At 33.0% G+C, this 20,000-nt stretch overlaps 2 protein-coding genes across 2 annotated transcripts in view; both read right to left on the bottom strand.

Annotated features, from left to right (window-relative positions):
* Positions 1-8,818: 8,818 nt before the first annotated feature.
* On the bottom strand, positions 8,819-15,675 carry HELRODRAFT_113658 (hypothetical protein; the record flags this gene model as incomplete). The annotated part of the gene is made up of 15 exons (XM_009024063.1): positions 8,819-8,968; positions 9,258-9,469; positions 9,700-9,964; positions 10,103-10,263; positions 10,445-10,633; positions 10,789-11,034; positions 11,162-11,446; positions 11,787-12,017; positions 12,439-12,510; positions 12,634-12,793; positions 13,178-13,245; positions 13,526-13,730; positions 13,912-14,067; positions 14,648-14,835; positions 15,030-15,675. 15 exons carry the CDS (start codon positions 15,673-15,675, stop codon positions 8,819-8,821), a joined length of 3,234 nt encoding a protein of 1,077 aa, XP_009022311.1.
* A 1,039-nt stretch (positions 15,676-16,714) lies between these two features.
* The window catches only part of HELRODRAFT_192851 (hypothetical protein), a gene marked incomplete at both ends in the record, with an annotated part of 7,721 nt that continues 4,435 nt past the window's right edge, over positions 16,715-20,000 (bottom strand). The window contains 2 exons of the mRNA XM_009024062.1: positions 16,715-16,812; positions 18,417-18,543. Of these exons, the coding sequence (XP_009022310.1) occupies positions 16,715-16,812; positions 18,417-18,543 (225 nt within the window). The remainder of the gene's footprint in view (positions 16,813-18,416; positions 18,544-20,000) is intronic.

Below are 20,000 nucleotides of genomic sequence, written 5' to 3'. Positions count from 1 at the left end.
CGATATCAAAGAACTTTTCCAATGAATGTCAATTAAAACGCATTCTTCTATTTAGACAACGTTGTACTTTATGTTTTGGGATGGATGAATGTGTCGTTCTTGATGTTATGTTGTGGTTGTTGTGGTTCTTGTCGTTGTTGTTGCTGTTTTTGTTGTGGTTATTGTGGTTGTTTGTGTAGTTGTTGTGGCTGTTGTTGTTGTTATTGTTGTTGTGGTTGTTGCCGTTGTTGTTGTTGTCATTACTTTGCTATTTTTAACGCTAACGATTCGATTCAAGTTGCTTTGCGAAGTAAGTATTACTGTTACTTAAAGGCTACACATACTTTTGTTTGTTTTTTGTCTTAGTCTGTTTTGAGTGAGGAATAATGAATTATTTGACTTTACAAATTCAAAAAAAATGTCATCAATTAATTTGAAAGGTTCAAACAAATTTAAATTCGTTCAGAGTTTATGTTAGAACTGTTTAAAAAATCATAAACCGTCATCTAATTTGCCATCATTTGCCGCTGGGATCCAACTAGCATGAAGCACACTTATAAGTCTCTCAAACATGTAACATTTTGAATAAGAAAAATGAAAATTAATAATGTTTATACATGGTAAACAAACTCTAGGACTCGCGCACACTCACACGCACGCAATCATGCACGCACGCACGCACACACACGCACATTGTACACACAACACACGTGATGACACGAACCATGCGTTGTAACATCACTCAGTTTGGTAAAAATAATGTCTCGTGTTATTGGTTTTAATTCTAATTTTTCTAAAATTTTTATGAATCATTAGGCGATGCAAACTAGGAAGGATACATGTAGCCTGGCTGATCGTCTGTCAATATATAACTAATAATTGATAAATTATCAATAATGTTTGTCGTGTCTTATCATTTCAAACAATTGTGCGTGTGTGTATGTGTATGTGTGTGCGTGTTGTATTTGTGTGTGTGTTGTGTGTGTGTTGTGTGTGTGTGTTGTGTGTTTGTGTGTAAGCGTGTGTGTGTGTGTGTATTTGTATAACACATTAATTAATCATTTGATATGCTAACAACATAATTTTGGAATAAATTTATTTCAATCATCTTTTCAATAATTCATTAATTTAATCGTTCAACTAACCATTCATTTGTTCGTTCATTCATTCATTTATTCGTTCATTCCTTCATTCATTCATTCAATCGTATTTTTTTCATTATTCTTTTCTTTGTGTCTTTGTTAATTATGATAAGAGCGATAATAACGATGCTGATGATGATGGTGATGATGATGAAGAAGAGGAAGATGATGATGAAGAAGAGGAAGATGATGATGATGATCTTGAACAAGAAGAGGAAGAAGAAGAAAAAGATGATGATGATCTTGAACAAGATGAAGAAAAAGATGATAATGATGATGGTGATGACAACGGCGATGATGATGATGATGATGGTGATGAAGACGACGACGTCGATGATGATGATGGTGATGATGATGATGATGAGGATATTTCCTAATGATGATAATAACTTATTTGTTTGTGTGTAACAATTCATAAGTGGGTTAAACGCAACGAATATTTCAAATTGTGGGGCGGTTAATAAGCTAAAGCATACAGTCATACACGCACAGGCACATAGTATATACACACATACACAAACATACGTGCACACACACACACATACACAAACATACGTGCACATTACACACACACAGCAAATGATGTAAACTAGAGAAGCTCTGTCGTAATTCGTTAGTATTTTAAAGATTAAAACATTTCTAAGAATTTCAACGGCATTTAGTTTGAAAGGCCCATCCCCACGGCAAGATAGCTGTTGTTGAGAGGGGGGGGGGGGAATAGGGAGATACTGCACCCTTATAACGAGAAAACGCGAAAGTGCATCTTTTCTAAAACCCATATGCAACCAATTAACAACAAAACCAATATGAATAGCAATAAATATCGAGAATGTGTTTTACAGTTTGTTTGTTTTTTCTAATTTATTCAAATTTACTACAAAATCGCTCAATTTGAATAATTTTTCGTTTTTGTGTGGCTTACCTCTGAAGCAAACGCAAAAGAGAGAGAGAAACCTTTAACCTTTAACCTTCTCTACCCCCAGAAGCACACACGCGCGCACACAAAAGCCCACACACGATGGCACATTGTCACGTGCATGTTCACGGCCCAAGATGGGAGGTCGTGCTCGTTTCGTATGTGGAAAACCATAATTGTATATTTCTACTGCCATCACCATCGTCGTAATTATCATTCTCTTGTGATGTCGAAAATTTCTTAATTTCATTTTCTTTCTTTCTTCCACTCCATCACCTGACTTTCGACAACCTCTTACTTAAAACACTATGATCCTTATCATTTCATTATCAACGTATCAGCGTTGTCATCTTCGACATCATTCGCCATCACTACTACTATTGTCATCGTCAACATTACATTAACATAGACGTCAATTATTAATGAGGTTTAGATGGACAAACAGCCGTGTAGACACTTTTTTTTATTTTTCTGTTCATTTACAAATAGCATAACCACACATGCGATAATTTGTCGCAGAAAAATGATTAACCATTAATTTTTATGTCATCACTATCACTCATCGGTGATAATCATACAACATCATCATTGAGAGCATCATTAAACGAAGCAACAACCCTATGACAGACCTCTTACACAAAGATGATGATGATAATATTATAACATGATGTAATGACAACCCTACGATGTTTAATAATAATATGACGTTATGATGCAAAAACATCAACAGTTTCCTTTCTAGAAAACCTTAATGTACGTGTATGTGTGTGCGTGTGTTTCAGTTTTTGTTGCGTGTACGTGTGTGTACGTGTGTGTGTGTGTTTGTTTGTGTATTTACGTGTGTGTGCGTGTGCGTGTGTGTGTGTGTGTGTGTCATGTGTGTGCGTGGTGTGTGTGGTGGTCCATTTGATCTGCTCTTGTGATCAAAAGAGAGAATTTTTTTTTTACATAAACCCATTTCCTCTTCAGAAATGTTACATTATAGTTTTATTACAAATACTTTGGCTAGCAGCACTACTACGACTATTGGTTGGTCGATAGTAAATACTTCACTATTACTCAAGTAGATACTATATTAATTAAACAAACAGTAACCTCAAATGTTCATTAATTCAATATTAAATTTATAAAAGAATTAGAACTCTATAATACAAAATTTTATTTAGAAAAATATGTTGTTTCAAATGAAATGGTTATTAATATATAAAATTGTTAATATAAAATTAGGAAATTATATTATGAAGTAATTATTTTATTTTTATAAACAATTCTTATCACTAATTAGGACGATAATGTTAACAATGTTTTTATAATATAAATTGCTTCTTCCAAATTAAATAACCATGTTAATCGTTACTATGTTAATTGACTAAATATTCAACAATTCATATTTTAAAAAAATTATCACTTTTGTATGGTTTATATGGCTTTAAAAATCACCCGATTGACAAAACCCTGATAAATAAAATTAATAGAAGAGTACTTCAAATCTAATACAACACATGCGTACATAAAAAAAGTGATTTCGTTTGTTTAGATTTTCGTAAATGTGTTATGTGTACTATACTATTATAATGTTTAACTAGAATTTAAGTGCCCTACCTACATGGTCTGTATGAATGAATTGTCAGGTGGCATAACGAAACATAATACTAAATGATTTTCAGTCTCAATTTTTTCAAAATTACTGGGATAAAATTTAAAAAAGTTAACCACTGTGTAGTTTTCATCGACTTTTCTATATAAATAAATTCAAATAAAAATGTACAACTTAAACTATAGACAATTTATTAAAAAAATGGTCGATCATAGCCAATGTCAAATTTTTTGTAAGTTAAGTAATTACACTACTATGTGCTCTATTATAATTATGTTCTTTTAAGTTTTCTATTAGTTTTATTTACTTTTGCTCGTTAGTAGTGCAATGTAAATGTAAGGTGAATGTATCTTCAAGTCCTTCAATAATTATTTTCTGCAAGTGCGTCTGTCTAGGTTGGGTTGATGAAGGAATATGTTGCATCGATTGTGGGTGATATACAATTTTTTAATTGACCGTGTGTGCGTACGTGTATGTATGTATGTATGTATGTATGTATGTATGTATGTATGTATGTATGTATGTATGTATGTATGTATGTATGTATGTATGTATGTATGTATGTATGTATGTATGTATGTATGTATGTATGTATGTATGTATGTATGTATGTATGTTTGTATGTATGTATGTATGTATGTATGTATGTATGTATGTATGTATGCATGCATGTATGTGTTTGTGTGCTTATAAGTATAAATGTATGTATAAAAATGATAACCAAACTAATTAATTAATCAATCAATCGACAACAACCAACCAGTGAACATTAACATCCGTAACTCTCAGACACATCAATCGTTTATTAATTAGATTGTAATTAATTGACAGCCGGCTTCAAGTAGAGGTTTCTATCGTAATTAATTACGTGATGTGTAAGTGATGTCTGTTTGGTGAATAAGGATAATTAATTTAACTCTTTCTAGCCCGTAATTAAGCAAGAGTGAATGCATTAAAACCTAATAAAGTTTTTTCAAAACAGGAAAAATATTGTATCCGGATGAATTGGAACTTTCGAACCAGGAAACAAGCTTAAAAGATCGTATGTGATATATTCAAATATAAAATAAAGTATCTACAAATTATAACACGACCAAAGTTCGACATAAAAACTTTCATTGTTCAGCCAAAAAACGAATAACCTTTGAGTTTCATATTGTCTGCACCTAGCTAATTAATTAATTAATTAATTAATTAATTAGCTAATTAATCAATCTAATGAGAACACTCTTACTACAGTATGAACAAATAATAAATAAATAATAATGTTGACTGATAATAATTGTAAGATCAGAACAGTTTGTACCATGATTTTAATACTGAAGTTTATTATTTTATTATCACATTAGCTGTTGGTTTGACTTGACCATGTCCGGTTTGGTGTCGACAGAGGTGGCCAGCATGAATACGACCTGAATTAAAAGTTGAATTATGGATTAGGAATTGTGAATTAGGAATTATTTTGAATCAGAAATTATAAACCTTGAAATAAACAAAAACTAAATAAAAGCTAAAACCAAATAAAAAAAAAACAAATTTTTGTAAATTAGAACACTCTGTAGAACCAAGTAGTAACTGAAAAACTCGTATGAAAGTTTACCCTACATACACTATAATAACTACAACTACGTCATGCGTCGTCATATATACAAAATGTAATGTGTGCGTGCGTGCGTGCGTGTGTGTGTGTGTGTGTGTGTGTCCAAATGATTGCCACGAAATTTAAATCTAAATAAAACATTCTATAAAAGTTTTTAATAGAAAATAAAAGACTAACATATAAATTGGAGGAAGTTGAGTTGTTAAAATCCAGACTAATATCATCGATATAAACGAACGATTGATTGTTTGAACGGATGAACGAACGAATGAATGAAAAAATAAATAGATGGAAGAACAATTAAGAGGATTGAGTGAAAAAATGAATGAATGAGTGAGTGAATGAATGAATGATTAAACAAAAAACAAACGAAAGTAAACCTTACCTGGAAAATCGTCGTTACTGCAGTTCATTGCACCGACCCCCATTGGAGCTGCACCCAAAATGTCCTGTAAGCATGCCCATTCGGTCATGTATAACACCCAACATCGTGTGTTAGGAAGCGCCGAAAAAAAACATTCGAAATTGTCACATTCGAAACAAAGTAAAATAAACAAAAGCTGACTCAGATTCTGGTTTTAATAGCGATTTTAGTGAGCATTGCTAACCATTTTCATCAGAAGAAGGAAAAGAAGAAGGAGAAGAATCATTATTAATTCATTCACTCATTTTTTCTTCCAGATCAAAAAGTGCACAACACAGAAAAAGATTTCATAATTATATTATGAACATATGGCCTGATGCTGAATGCTGCAATGATAATAATTATCTTTGGGGTTTTTATCCATTTAATTCATTTTAATATTTTTTTTTATAAAATATTTATTTATTTAATAATATTAGGTTATTTATCGAAAAAATTGCAAATAAATAATTTAATTTATCTGCGTAGGTTGCCAGACAGAAGCAAAAGCGATGTCGTCAGAATGAAAGGCAATTACAATAACGACAACAAAATAATAACAACAATAATAATATAATAAAATGTTATAACAATAAAAATAAAAACAACGACATAATTAAATATTAAAACACGGACAATTGATAATTACAGATGTTGTTACGACTGGATGTTACTAACAAGTCTAATTAAGACCTACTTACTAAAGGAACTAATTAGCACGTGCTGTTTCCGTGAAGTTTGCATGTTGTTGGTTGTGGTTAAATTCTCAAAGGCCTCCCACGATAAACTTTACACAAAAAAGCCCTGACCCTAACAACCAAAAACTGATACTTTAACTATAACCCAAAACTCGCTAGTTTTGGTGAAACATGGCAATTGAAATTTGAGCAAAGAGACTTGAAGTATTTTTTCATTATCAAAAATCCAAAAGAAATTGTCATTTAAGCGCACGTGTAAGCAACTGAAGAGTTCTCCGCTAAAGTTTTGTTGTACTCGTACAATATTATGGTAATATTCAATGATAATGTAATGTTGTCAGACTGTTTAAGGTCGCAAATGTTATTTTATTTTATTGCCGATAACAAGATGAATTTTTATTATAAATCTCAAAATGTTAAAATGAAAAGACAGAAAGCTAAAAAGTTCACTTAGAACACTCTGTAAATATTTAGAGTTTCACACTTCTATGTCCCCTGCATGTCAGTTTAAGAATGGAGCTTCTCAATCCGAACATTGCATGCAATTCAAAACAAACACGTGTAACAAAAAACACTTACATTATTAACTACCTTAGTTGGGGGGTAGAGTCCACAGTATATCGCACGAACATCGCAAACTTATGTGACCATTAGAACCGCGCATTCGTCGTACAATTAAACGTACTGAGAATAATTGCGACCGCGTAACTTAAAAAACGCGTTAAACACAAAAAATGATTTATTGTCAAAAGTACTTTCACGATTTTCAATTTTGAAATTAAAATAAACAGGAGAAGTTAAAAGCACAAATTAACCGAACTGGGAGAAGTAGAGTTGAACTTTGGCTAAAATGAAAATTATGAAGAGGTTGGCATTGGCAACATGTTTTGCACGACGTTCATGTTCTTGGGTCGTTACAAAACTACGAGATATTTCTAATTGACGATAACCTGTCATGTTACAAACCATCTAAAAATAAATATAGCATAAAATTAATCACGAGATATTTGTCTAAACATAAGAACCTTCGATTTGATGGAGAAGGAAACTATTCGTGAAAACAAAATTATCCTAAGACAAACTTTTTAACGTGCAGCTAATGAGAAAAAAGTTCAACCAAATGCAAATAAATGGTGAAAATAATATTAACAATATCCTTATTAGTATCACTCTTAACGCTCTAACAATTACGGAAAATAAAACGATATTTAAAAATAATTTCATGATTTAATTGAGGAATTATTGTCATTGCATGACATATGGTTGAGTTTACATAAATATATTAATAAATAATAAATATATTTTACCTTTTTTCAATTCTTACAAATGAATAAACCTTTAAACATCCATATTTATACACATATAACAGGTCTATAATTATTAATTTGAAACATTATATAAACGACATTGTCAGTAAATAACACCACACAACCAACAAACAACAAAACTTAATAATATGTTATTAAAATAATAATAATATTATTATTTTTATTATTAGTATAAATAATATTAAAAAACTAACGAAAAAAAAGATGTGAAACGTTTTAGCTCAGCAGATGAAAATGATAAGACCAAAAAAATTCAACCTAGTTACTTGAAATAAAAAATAAATAATTAGAAGAGTAATAATAACAATAAAAACAATAATAACAAAACAATAATAATGTAATGACATTAGTGACAGTAACAATTAATTTTTCATCAAACTAACAACAATATACTACAATTCGGTCAAGTTAAAATCAATGTCAATATATATTTGTGAATGTGTGTGTGTGACTTATCTTTAAAAATTTGTTAAATCATTTTATTTATAATTACTGAAAATTTTCAATTAATTTCAAAAATTACAAATTAAATTTATAACAAAACAGTTAAACGAAAAAAAAACTAAACAAAAAGCACCTCCTGTGTAAGTTACCTAACCAGACATTAAGAGTAAAGATCCAATTAGTAACGCCCATATCTATCTATAATTAATGTTAATCGAACGGAAAGTTAATTAATATGTAAATGCAGTAATCATTATTTCTAATATAATTCGCATCTCTACTGGCTGCTAGTATAGAATAAGTCGTACTCATCATCAAGCCGTGGTTTAAGTGCTTTGTTCAATTTCATTGATTCAATCATCCAAAATTCAAAGTTGTATATTATATATTATATCCATTTTCTCTCTCTCTCTCTCTCTCTCTCACACACACACATAAATTGTAGATGGGGGTAAAAAAAATTTCATAAACATTTGTTGTAAATCTCAATTATCTTATCATCATCAACGACGTCACCGTCATCAAGTCATCGTCACCAACATCGTCATCATCACGATCGTCATCAAACGCTAATAACATTCCAACCTACAAGATTTCAAATCCTAGACTATCACTTCCTAGATCATAAAATTAAAAAGAATCAACCAATGAAAATTCATTGAATTTAAAATCGTCAAATTATATTTTGAGATTCCAATTCAAAGGAGCCAATTAGGCGGCAACTGTTGCTTTGGTGCTGGCCAGTAGGGCGTCGCATGTTTTCTTGGCGTCACCCAACAACATCCAGGTGTTGTTCTTGAAAAAGACGGGATTGTCAACTGCAGCAAACCCAACCCCTAGCGTTCTCTTCATTACAATCACCTGGAAGTTTTAAGAAATGGTTAATTTTATAGATCAATTAGCGAAATCCTGATTATAAATAGTCTATCATCATGTAACAACAAACAATGTTACTCATTTGAATAATCACACTTTTAATGATAAAAAATCGTAACCCCATCACTACCATTATTCCCGCACAAATCGTCGCCACTAGCTACTACATGACTTCAGCCACTAACAAGATCCGCTACAGCAAATCAAATTCAATGAAATCATCTCAACAAAATCAACTCCATCACAACAGCCCAACATAGGCACCCCCACAAACCTGCTTGGACAGCCATACTCTAATGACGGGCATTCCAGCGATGATGGAGTTGGGGTCTTCCTCGGCAGCAGAGTTGACGGTGTCGTTGGCTCCGATGACGAGCGTCAAGTCGATGTTGTTTATTTCAGGGTTGACCTCGTCCATCTCATGCACGATGTCATACGGCACTCCTGCTTCTGCCAGCAGAACATTCAACTGACCTGGCATACGACCTGTGATTTTGTTGGTGGGTTGGGGTTTGAAAATTTTGCAAAGAACAACGGTAGAACTTGCCACAATTTATTTCACGAAAATATTTAACTGTTAACATCTGGATAGTATTATGAAACTATTTAAATTCCCCTAACAAATTAGTAAACTTTCACAGAGTGTACTATCCTTTCCACATTGAATATTTAATAACTATGATGAAATAAATTTTGAAAGTCTCAACCAAACAAACCTGCAACAGGGTGGATGCCAAACTTGACATTCTTTCCCTTGGATCTCAGCAACTGAACCAACTCAGCAATGGGATACTGGGCTTTTGCAACACACAAGCCATAGCCAGGAACGATGAGGATGTTGTTTGCTTCATTGATCAGCTCGACAGTTTCATTGACCTTGATCTCCTTGTGCACTCCTTCAATCTTCATTGCCTGACCGCCTGCATATGATGATGTTCCATACCCACCAAGAATGACGTTCGGAAGGCTTCTGTTCATTGCCTGTCATCATATGTTGTTCGTCGGTTGATTGGATCAGAATGAGATGAACAAAAATTGTGTAGCTATCTTCCAAGAGATCAACATAAAACAAACATTTCACTACATTACCGACACTTCACAATTACTCATCACTACAACGTAACCAGCCTTGCACATGATGTAGGAGAGGATGGCACCAGATGATCCAATGAGAGCACCAACAACAGTCATCAGGTTGTTGTTCAACATGAAACCTTCGGCACACAGAGCCCAACCTGAGTAGCTGTTCAACACTGTTATCACTACCGGCATGTCTGCACCTGTCATTCAGATAACAAATTTGTGTTTATAATGTGATGATGTCATTGCTCTAACACATGTTGAATGTCAAGAGATACTACTGTATTATAACTATTTGGTTCCAAATTTTTAACAGAGGATGCATTCATTTCTCTCAATCTAAAACTATCACATTACATGATTTTGTCACCAAGTGCCAACCTCCAATAGCCATGGTCAGTGTAACTCCCATAACAGCCGACAGGGACGATGTAGCACCCAGCATGTACAAACCCGTGTTCATGTCATTGGTCATCATGAAGTATCCCATGGCAGCTACGTTGGCCAGTCCCAGACTTGCGTTCAAGGGATGGCGACCAGGGAGAAGTAGTGGAGAAGAGTCCAAGAGACCTGTCAATGATTCATAACTAAATGTTTAGCTAATGTATATATTACAAAAAAATATCAAAACAATCTAATTCCCATTGTTATGACAAAATGCATATAAAACACTCAGCTGCCAATGTCATATTGTCATTCTCATAAGTTCCATCAATGACAGGAACCTTGGAGTTTTCCGAATGCGACAAGCGATCCAGTGAAAGTGACTCCACCAATGTATGTACCAAGGAAGAGGGCAGTCTTTGTGACGTTGGCAGCAGGGTCGGTGTCGAAGTGAGGTTGTTCGGCCATGTAGTTGGCCAGGCAAGTGATAACTGCTGCTGCTCCGACCAAGCTGTGGAACAGAGCAACCATCTGTGGCAAGTCCGTCACCTCCATTCTTTTGGCCATCACTGTTCCAATTAGAGCTCCTGTAAAAAGCATGAGTGAGGAAATGTTAAAATGAAATGATCGAAAAATAAGATAATAAATTTAAAAAAATGAATATTAACCATTCTAAGTAATTAAGAATAAACAAAAAAATCGTTATCAACTGACCACTTCCCATGCAAGCAATCATCTGAGTGAGCACTTCATTGGTTGGCTTCATGATGCCAAGCGTGGCTGCGAGACCTGAAGAAACACCAATCATTCCCAGCACATTACCCAGCCTAGCAGTCTTCTGAGAAGAGAGTCCAGAGAGTGCCCCCACACAACAGAGGGAGGCAGCCAGGTAGGTCATCTGATGGACATCTGGATAGTTTCCTTGAGTGGCCAGTCCATATCCACCAATAAATGCAGTGGCAGGAATGAGAAAGAGGTATTTGTGCTCGGGAGGGTCCTCTGAGAAATTGAAGAAAATGAATTTGATGACGTGATGGGCAGTGTTTGAATTTACAAAATAATTACTACGATGCTAGTGTAAGTTTGAATGTGTTCGTGCATGATTACCACCAGCTTAATAAGTAAACTACACTGCAGAGTGTGAGCATTAGTAATTACGCTACAGGAACATCAGTAATATAAATTAATATTAATATTGTTGATGCGCCCGTAAAATCTCATCAAAAATTTCATTCAACCAAATCAATATGAACTGCAAACAAACCAGCAGCTACAAAAACCATAAACAGAAACGAACATCGAAATAAACAAAATCCCAAAAATGAAAATCCCATTTAACCTGGCCTCTTGAACATGTCCAGCATCCTCTGCGTGACGAGGAAGCCACCACCGATGTTGATGCATGATATGAAAGCGGCTGTAGCTGCAAGAGCTTCAATGGTATTTGTGGGGTAATATCCACCACCCATCAAAATCATCCCACCTACTGCTGTTATACCCGAAATTGCATTGGTGACAGACATCAGAGGGGAGTGGAGGGCTGGAGTAACTCCCCAAACCGTGTGGTAGCCTGTTATAAAGAGGGTAAGTTATTCAGTTATACACGAATAAGCATGGATAGAATTAATATTTGTTGGTGAAATGAATGGGGAAGGTTAAAAAGATGATTAAGTAGAGTTTGTAATGAAACAGCAGGTTTTTCAATATTTAGCCATATTATATAAATTTGCATAAACTCAGCTGAATGAAATTATATAACTATGACAATAATTACTTTCACCAAAACAATAATTATATCTTCATCACAAAAAATTTTTCAATAAATCCTATACTAACAAATATATAATATAGCATAAATAAAATCATCATACAAATAAAGCATTATACACTATATAAGTATAACACCATACAGTTGATATCGTTTAAATATGTCATCTTAAAAATATGATACCATACCAAACACACATGTGTGGACCAAACAATTCTCTTACCAACAATGCCAGCCAATCCGAATGTTGTGACCATTGTTGTGAATGCAGGATTGGGTGAAACACATCCAAGACCTGGTGATGTACGTACATATTGCATCATCATTGCTGTCATCATCAGTGTCAGCATCATTGTTATCATCATCACCACCAACATCATCATTAACATTAACATCAATTTCCCAGCAAAGAGCTCACCCAAGATGCCACCAAGACCAGCAGTGTACATGAACGATTCCTTCAGCGTGTTCATGAAATAGTTGGGGGGTGCTTCCTCCTTCTTGACCACCTCGGCTGGTTTCTTGGCAGCAGGGGGAGATGGATCAACGATCACTGGTGGAGGCCACAGCAACTGACCCTGCCAATCAATTCAATAATTTGAAGAAGTGTTTTTTGTTTGTTTGACTAGATAGGGCCCTTAATGTTAAATGTGACCAAATTGTGTTTGAGTATGATCATTTAGAGATCTTGAAATATGAAATTCTGAGCATGTCTGAGCATATTTTTAAGGCCACGTAAAAAAAATGTATGAAAAGAATATTTACAATGGTGATACCGATGATTATCAATGAAACCAATATAAATCATAAACAGGGCAGAAGGTTAAAAAAGTTTAATCTGGCGCCACATTCATAAGGAAGAATGAAATGACTGACAAAGGTCTCAACGTCCATCTCACTCCACTGAAGTTGTTCACTAAATTCAATCAAAAAAATAAGAGTGGAAGAAATTAAGTTTGTACCTGGTGTGAGACAATAGACCCTCGAATGACATCATCTTTCAGGTCGACATAGTAGTGATCCTTCTGACCTATATACATATTTTTACATAATTATGTTAAATATGCTTATATTTGTATTAAAAGTTAAAACATTTTAACTTAATAAAGCTGCTAATTTTCTAAACACTGAAACAATGATAACAAATCAACACAATTAACTCTAAATCTCTAGATCAAAAACAATCCAGCTATTGAACAAAATAACACAAACTGAAAAAAAAATCTGGCCAAGTAGCCAGCTAACCAGCCAGTCAGCCAGACAGATAGCCAACTAGCCAGCCAACCTTTTAAACAAAACATTGAACCAACCAAAAGAGAGCAGTAGTTTGGAAATGTTGTTGGCGTAGAGGGTGCTTGATTGGGTGGGCAGACGACTTGGAAGGTCAGTGTATCCAATGTGAGTCACTCCATGATGAACTGTTAGCTGTCCTGGTGTAATGGTCTCGATGTTGCCACCTGCCTCTGCTGCCAAATCAACAACCACAGAGCCAGGTTTCATTGATTCGATCATTTGCTAGCAGGTGGCAAATGTGAATATTAACGTTTTATGTTAACTCTACGACAAAATCTCAAACAACAATTTTAATGTTTTGGGGAACATTTGTGAGACTGTCAGAGAAAGTTGAATTCATATATGAAATAATATATAACAGAAAAGTTAGAAAAGTAACAGTGATGAAAACAATGAAGATCACCTTTGTGATGAGAATAGGCGCCTTCTTGCCAGGAATGAGAGCAGTGGTGATGATGATGTCGACCTCCTTCGCTTGCTTGGCAAACAGAGCCATCTCGGCCTCAATGAATTCCTTGGACATCACTTTGGCATACCCACCTCCTCCCTCACCTGATTCCTTTCAATCATTTCAAATGATATTTATTAATTCAACATTTTTAATTAGCTATTGACTAGTCTTACCAAGATATTTCTACCTATTGAATCATTTGATATCTAAAAGTTTTTAGAGAGTGGTTCTTTGTGAATCTTCAATTGTTCAATAATTTATGAAAAATTCAAAAAGCACTCAAGATAAGATAGGGCAATAATCACCAGCAAATTAATTATAACATATTTCAAAGATATTGAGCAGAAAAAAGAATCAAAAGAAATTGTTAAAAATTTTGTCTTCTTCAGATGTCTACAATGTTAAACAACAAACAACAACACACGTTTAGATGACATTTTCCCTGAAATCGGGGTTGCCGTTTGGCTACCTATGATGAAACCATTGTCACTTCTGTCATCATAAGTAATTTATTTGGCTAATTTTTATGCAGGACGCCCTTCCTTACGAAACCAGTTATAAGCGGTGGGCCTAGCCTTTGATGATCCAACATCACTCACAAGGCAGTGAGGGTCAGTTTAATGTCATAACCAGGACAGTCTACAATGTTAAAACAGAACTTAATTTAAACAATGACCACCACACTTACCTTAACACTGACTTCCAGAAACTCAGCCCCCATACTTTTTGCTTGTTCTCTAACTGCCTCTCTTGTATCAAACACTCGAACTATAGCTCCCAAATTTTTGGCTGTCCCAATAGCTGACAAACCAGCAACACCACCTCCGATGACCAACACTTTTGCTGGAGGTACCTTGCCTGCTGCTGTTATCTGGCCTGCAAGGTTTTTATTTCAAGAAAAATATAATATTAAGAGAAGTGTAAAATATATTTTACAGTACTGACACGAAATAGAAACAACTTGGTTTTGATAAATGCATGCAATAAAGCAGCAATTAATAAAATAATATCAAAATAAAGGCTGAACAATTAACATCAAAATGAGAAAATATAAAAAAAACAATCCCAACCAGTAAAAAATCTGCCAAAATGATTTGCTGCCAACAAAACAGCCTTGTATCCAGAGATGTTGGCCATAGAACTGAGAGCATCAAAAACTTGGGCTCTTGATATCCTTGGAACACAGTCCATGGCAAATGCAGTGACATTCTTCTTCACTAAAAGGTCGATGAGTTCCTTGTTTTGTGCAGGATACAAGAAACTGAGAAGTGTGTTGCCTGCCTGTAGCTTATTGGCCTCAGCAATAGTGGGAGCTCTAACTTTCAACAGTAGGTTAGAACCAAAAACTTCCTCAACAGCTGTGGTTTTCACAATTTTGGCACCTGCTTGCTCATAATCAGCATTATTAAAACTTGCAAGAAGTCCACAATTTTCTTCAACTTTGACAGTGAATCCTTTTTTGGTTAGTGTTTGAACTGTAGCTGGAGCCAAAGCAACTCTTCTTTCATTTGGAAAGATTTCTTTTGGAACACCAATTGTCAATTTAGTGTAAGGAGTTCCTAATATTGGAGCTTCTTTTTTTGCCTCCTTTTTTGCAGCTTCTTGAAAAAGACAGCTTGAACTTCTCAAGTTCCTGGTCACAATGCAAATAGATTTATGAGTTCTGCTGCCAAGATTGTCAACCAAAAATGAAGTAGCCACTTGAATTCGAAACATTTTTGCGGTGTACCAATTCAATCTGCAGTTGCAAATAATTTCAAGAAAATTATAAATTTTATTTTTAAAAAAGTATATGAAAATGGCTGGAATTTGAAAAATTCCTAAAAACCGAAAGTTTAAGACTTAAGTCAAGCAAAGGTCAACATGACAGGCCAACACTTCATTCATTAATTTATTTAATTTGGTTAATTTTTAAAAATCATTTCTAGATTAACAGAGAATAAAATGAAAATAAGTCAAATAAGTCAAATTTTTTAGCATCATTTTGTCCTTGAAATAAGTTAGGTGACATACCACTTTTTATGAACATAAGCATTCAGAACAATAAATTGAAAATTAATTTAACAAAAAAATGAGCTTTAAATAAAATTTATCTGAAAATAAATAGGATGGAGACGAAAATAAGAAAGATAGGAGCAGACGACCAACCGTGGTTACAACGATGGTACAGCCACAGCATACATGAAAATTTTACTCACCAGGGAAAGCAATGCGCCTACCTACTGATGTGCAAGAACATTGCTGTTAAGAAAGAACATTCAGTGTGGACAACCAAATACATTTTTTCAATACTACTATATGCCAATACTAATATATGTACTTTTATAATAGTATAAATTTATTATCAAAATATTAATGTATTCAACGTGGTTTATTAGCAAACCACAGCCCATAACTTAAAATTTTATAGACAGCAACTTAAAAGAGTCAATATTATTTTTGGTATTTTCACAAATAATCATTTTAATTTACAGTTGAAGTTAGGGTTACAGCAACTAGACTCAACTTTCTAGTTATCAGTCAAAATTATTCTATACATATATGGTTGCAACTTTAAAGTAATCATAAGCATTTATCAGTCATAACGTTTAACTTATTTCCGATGTACGTGTATTTAATCATATGGAATTTTTTTTCAAAGTTACACAGAGAGAGAGAGAGATGCCAAACTGTTATCTACATGGAATCATGTGTGCAGAAAATAAATTATGTCAGGTCGTATTGAATGATCGTTATAACGCGTTTATTTAGTTAGCTACCATGCGCTATGCTCACAAACATTCCTCGTCATCAGACACCATTTCAGGAATATTGTGTCATCCCTCCTGATTCCTTTCAGCACAATGTTCCCAGCTTATCATGTTTTTTTTTAAATCTGCTTTATGTTTAATATAGTTCAGTTTGCATGTGCAAAAAATGTCAACTGCTTCATGTCTGGTCTTAATTGTTTTTTTGTATGCTTCCTTCGAGTACTTGGAACTCTTTTACATTGGATATTTTTCAACTAACACACCACGTAGAACTGCTTAAGATTTATAATTTGAATGAAAGAACACATTCACAAGAACACAGAACACAGCTAAAGCGAACACATAGCAGCTTTTTAATTCAATTATATAAATATGTTTATCTCTATACTTCTACATTTTCCATGTGAAAGATTTTTATCACTTCAACGGGCCGAGGAGTTATGTTACGTTGAAATGGCGCGGGTGGCCTACTAACCTCAGTAATAAATTATCCCCAATTGCTTTTTATTACCATAATAATTATTTTTATGCATTTTTTCTTCTATTATTAACATTATTGTGCGTATAAATTGTTGTAGTTTGTTTTAAGCTTCTTGAAGTTAAAAATAAAATGTTAAAAATTTAGTAACTTAAATCATCCAGATAGTTTACTGGAAAACTTATCTGGATGATTTAAGTTTATAAATTTGGAAAAACTGCAAAACTTATAAATCGTCCGTAAAAAATATTTTCTGATATTTCATCAAACTGATAATAATAAAAATAGTTAATATAACAGGTTAGCCGTTCTGAATATAACCAAAATAGGAACGCTTGAATAATCTCATTCTACGAGTTATCATCACGTGAAAGGAAACATGGAAGGGATGTGGAATTTTCCTCATACAAAAAAGGGAACAATATATACATTAGAAAACATATCAGATAACAAAAATATATTGAAAAGAATGTATAACCTACATACGTTAACTTTATTAAATAAAAACACATTCATTCATTTTTCGTTCATTAATAATTCTTCCTTTTTCTTTCGTTCTTTCTTTCGTTGTTACGATCTCTCGTTCTTTTTATTCCTTTCTTTCAACAATTTAACAACTTTTTTAGTATTTTTATTGACATGTGTAAAAATTTAAAAGTAGAGGTGATAAAACTTGTTAAAAATTCTTGTATAACATCCCTTCAATACTCGAATAAATAAAATGATTCTATACTTTTTCCTCTCCCTCTTTCCCTCCCTCTCTTCCTCTCTCTCTCTCTCTCTCTCTCTCTCTCTCTCTCTCTCTCTCTCTCTCTCTATGTATGTATGTGTGTGTGTGTGTGTATGTGTGTGTGTGTGTGTGTGTGTGTGTGTGTGTGTGTGTGTGTGTGTGTGTGTGTGTGTGTGTGTGTGTGTGTGTGTGTAAAAAAACTAGCATTGTAAGCGTGTATGGTGTTATGGTTATAGCATTAAACTTCACAAATGTTTGTGAGTGTTGTGGTGTGAATGTCTGATAGTTGTAGGGTTGTTGTTTTGTTATGTTGTTGTGTTTTTCTTGTCTGAGGTCGTGTTAATGTTGTTGTTTTGCTGCGTTGTTGTTGTTTGATGTCATGTTAATGTTGTATTGTTGTTCTAGTGTTGCCATGTTAAAGTGGTTGTTTTGTTCTCGCAGGCATAAATTCAAGCAGATAAGATATAACTTAACACTGCTCTTTTATCAGCGATCTCACTTGAAAACTTTTTATTTATATCTTTGTTAGTTAGTTGCTTGATAATCCGGTAAACAAACTTTCGGAAGAAGGATTTTTTCGGTTTTTTAATAAAAATATTAAAATATTCTAAATGAAACTTCGTGTTCTAATTAATAAATGTTTTGAATTCATTAATTAATTTAAATATTTATTAAAATCTTTTTACCACATTTTTTCATTTTCTACTCATAAAGTAAAAAAAGTTCCATTTTTGAGAATTTTATTTGACAAAATGACCAATAGTGATGACAAATAAATTGTGTTTCATGCAATAAAACAATGGAAATATAAATTAATTAAATTAACACTTGGCGACATAAAATCATTTTTTATAAAAAAAAATATATTAATATCAAACAAAATCTTTTATGTTTCTCAATAATATATGAATTATTTAATTAACAAACTGTGTTATAAATGAAAAAATGTTTCATATAAAGGCACCTATGTGAAGCCAATATTATATATTTAGGACATCCATATAATTTAAAACGAGTACAAATAAACGAATTTGTGAAACCAGCCTACTAAATGTTACAAGTTTAAACAAGAGATATCAGGACGAAAAATGACTTACAACATGAATGTGAAAACTAAAATATGAATAAAAAAATAAAAAAAATTTTTATCTACCCTCCATAGTTTCAATGCTATTTTTATAGTATAATATATTCACTATAATGAAAGTATAAGCGGTTAACACTTTTTAAATATACGTTGAAAATATATCAGGATATACACACAACGTTTGATAGTCTCATTGTTTTGTTTCCCATTCTTTCTGATTAACATTTCTAAATATTAAACTTTTTTTTAAGAAAATATTTCTGAATGTCATTTAGTTAAGATCGCAAATCTATTTGAATCTAGAGCGTTGTTTATTGGTCTGAAGGCTAAAATAAAATCCTTATTAAATACTGATGCGAGTGCGAACGTAAAAATTTTATATCCGCATTTTAATTAGTAAAAATAATCTTATTTTTACTAGTTACTCTTTCTCTCTCTCTTTCTTTATCTCTATCTTTCTCAAAAAAGTTATACATCTACAGAAATTTAATCTTAAAAAAATTCAAATAAGAATTACAATAAGAATTAAATATTAAACACCACATGTAGGTACTATGTTGGGATCTTATAAAAATGTTAAACATCCAATTTTTAACTTGCAATAAATATTTAAAAAAAAAACGTTTCGAAGCTGGAAATTAGAAACCACACATCTGCTAGCAACATCGAGGCCCGCTGATTAACAGCCTGGCAAATACATTCTCAAAAGCGCGTATATTATTTATTAATACATACATGTAAACCAAAGAACGCCTTTTTAAACACACACACATACACACATACTTATATAATATATATATATTTATATATATATATATATATATATATATTGGATTTGGACTGTCAGAAATGCAATTAATGATGAAAATCCCAGCATGTCCCGCCTTTAGCTTCGAAAAATTAAACAGGAAGCTAACTAACGCGGAACATGCTGTGGTTTTCATCATATATATATATATATATATATATATATATATATATATATATATATATATA

This window comes from Helobdella robusta (genome assembly GCF_000326865.2).
Source record: "Helobdella robusta unplaced genomic scaffold HELROscaffold_39, whole genome shotgun sequence".
In the NCBI taxonomy this organism is placed as follows: domain Eukaryota; kingdom Metazoa; phylum Annelida; class Clitellata; order Rhynchobdellida; family Glossiphoniidae; genus Helobdella; species Helobdella robusta.
The sequence above is the reverse complement of the archived record's forward strand: the minus strand, read 5'-3'. Positions and strand labels throughout refer to the sequence as shown.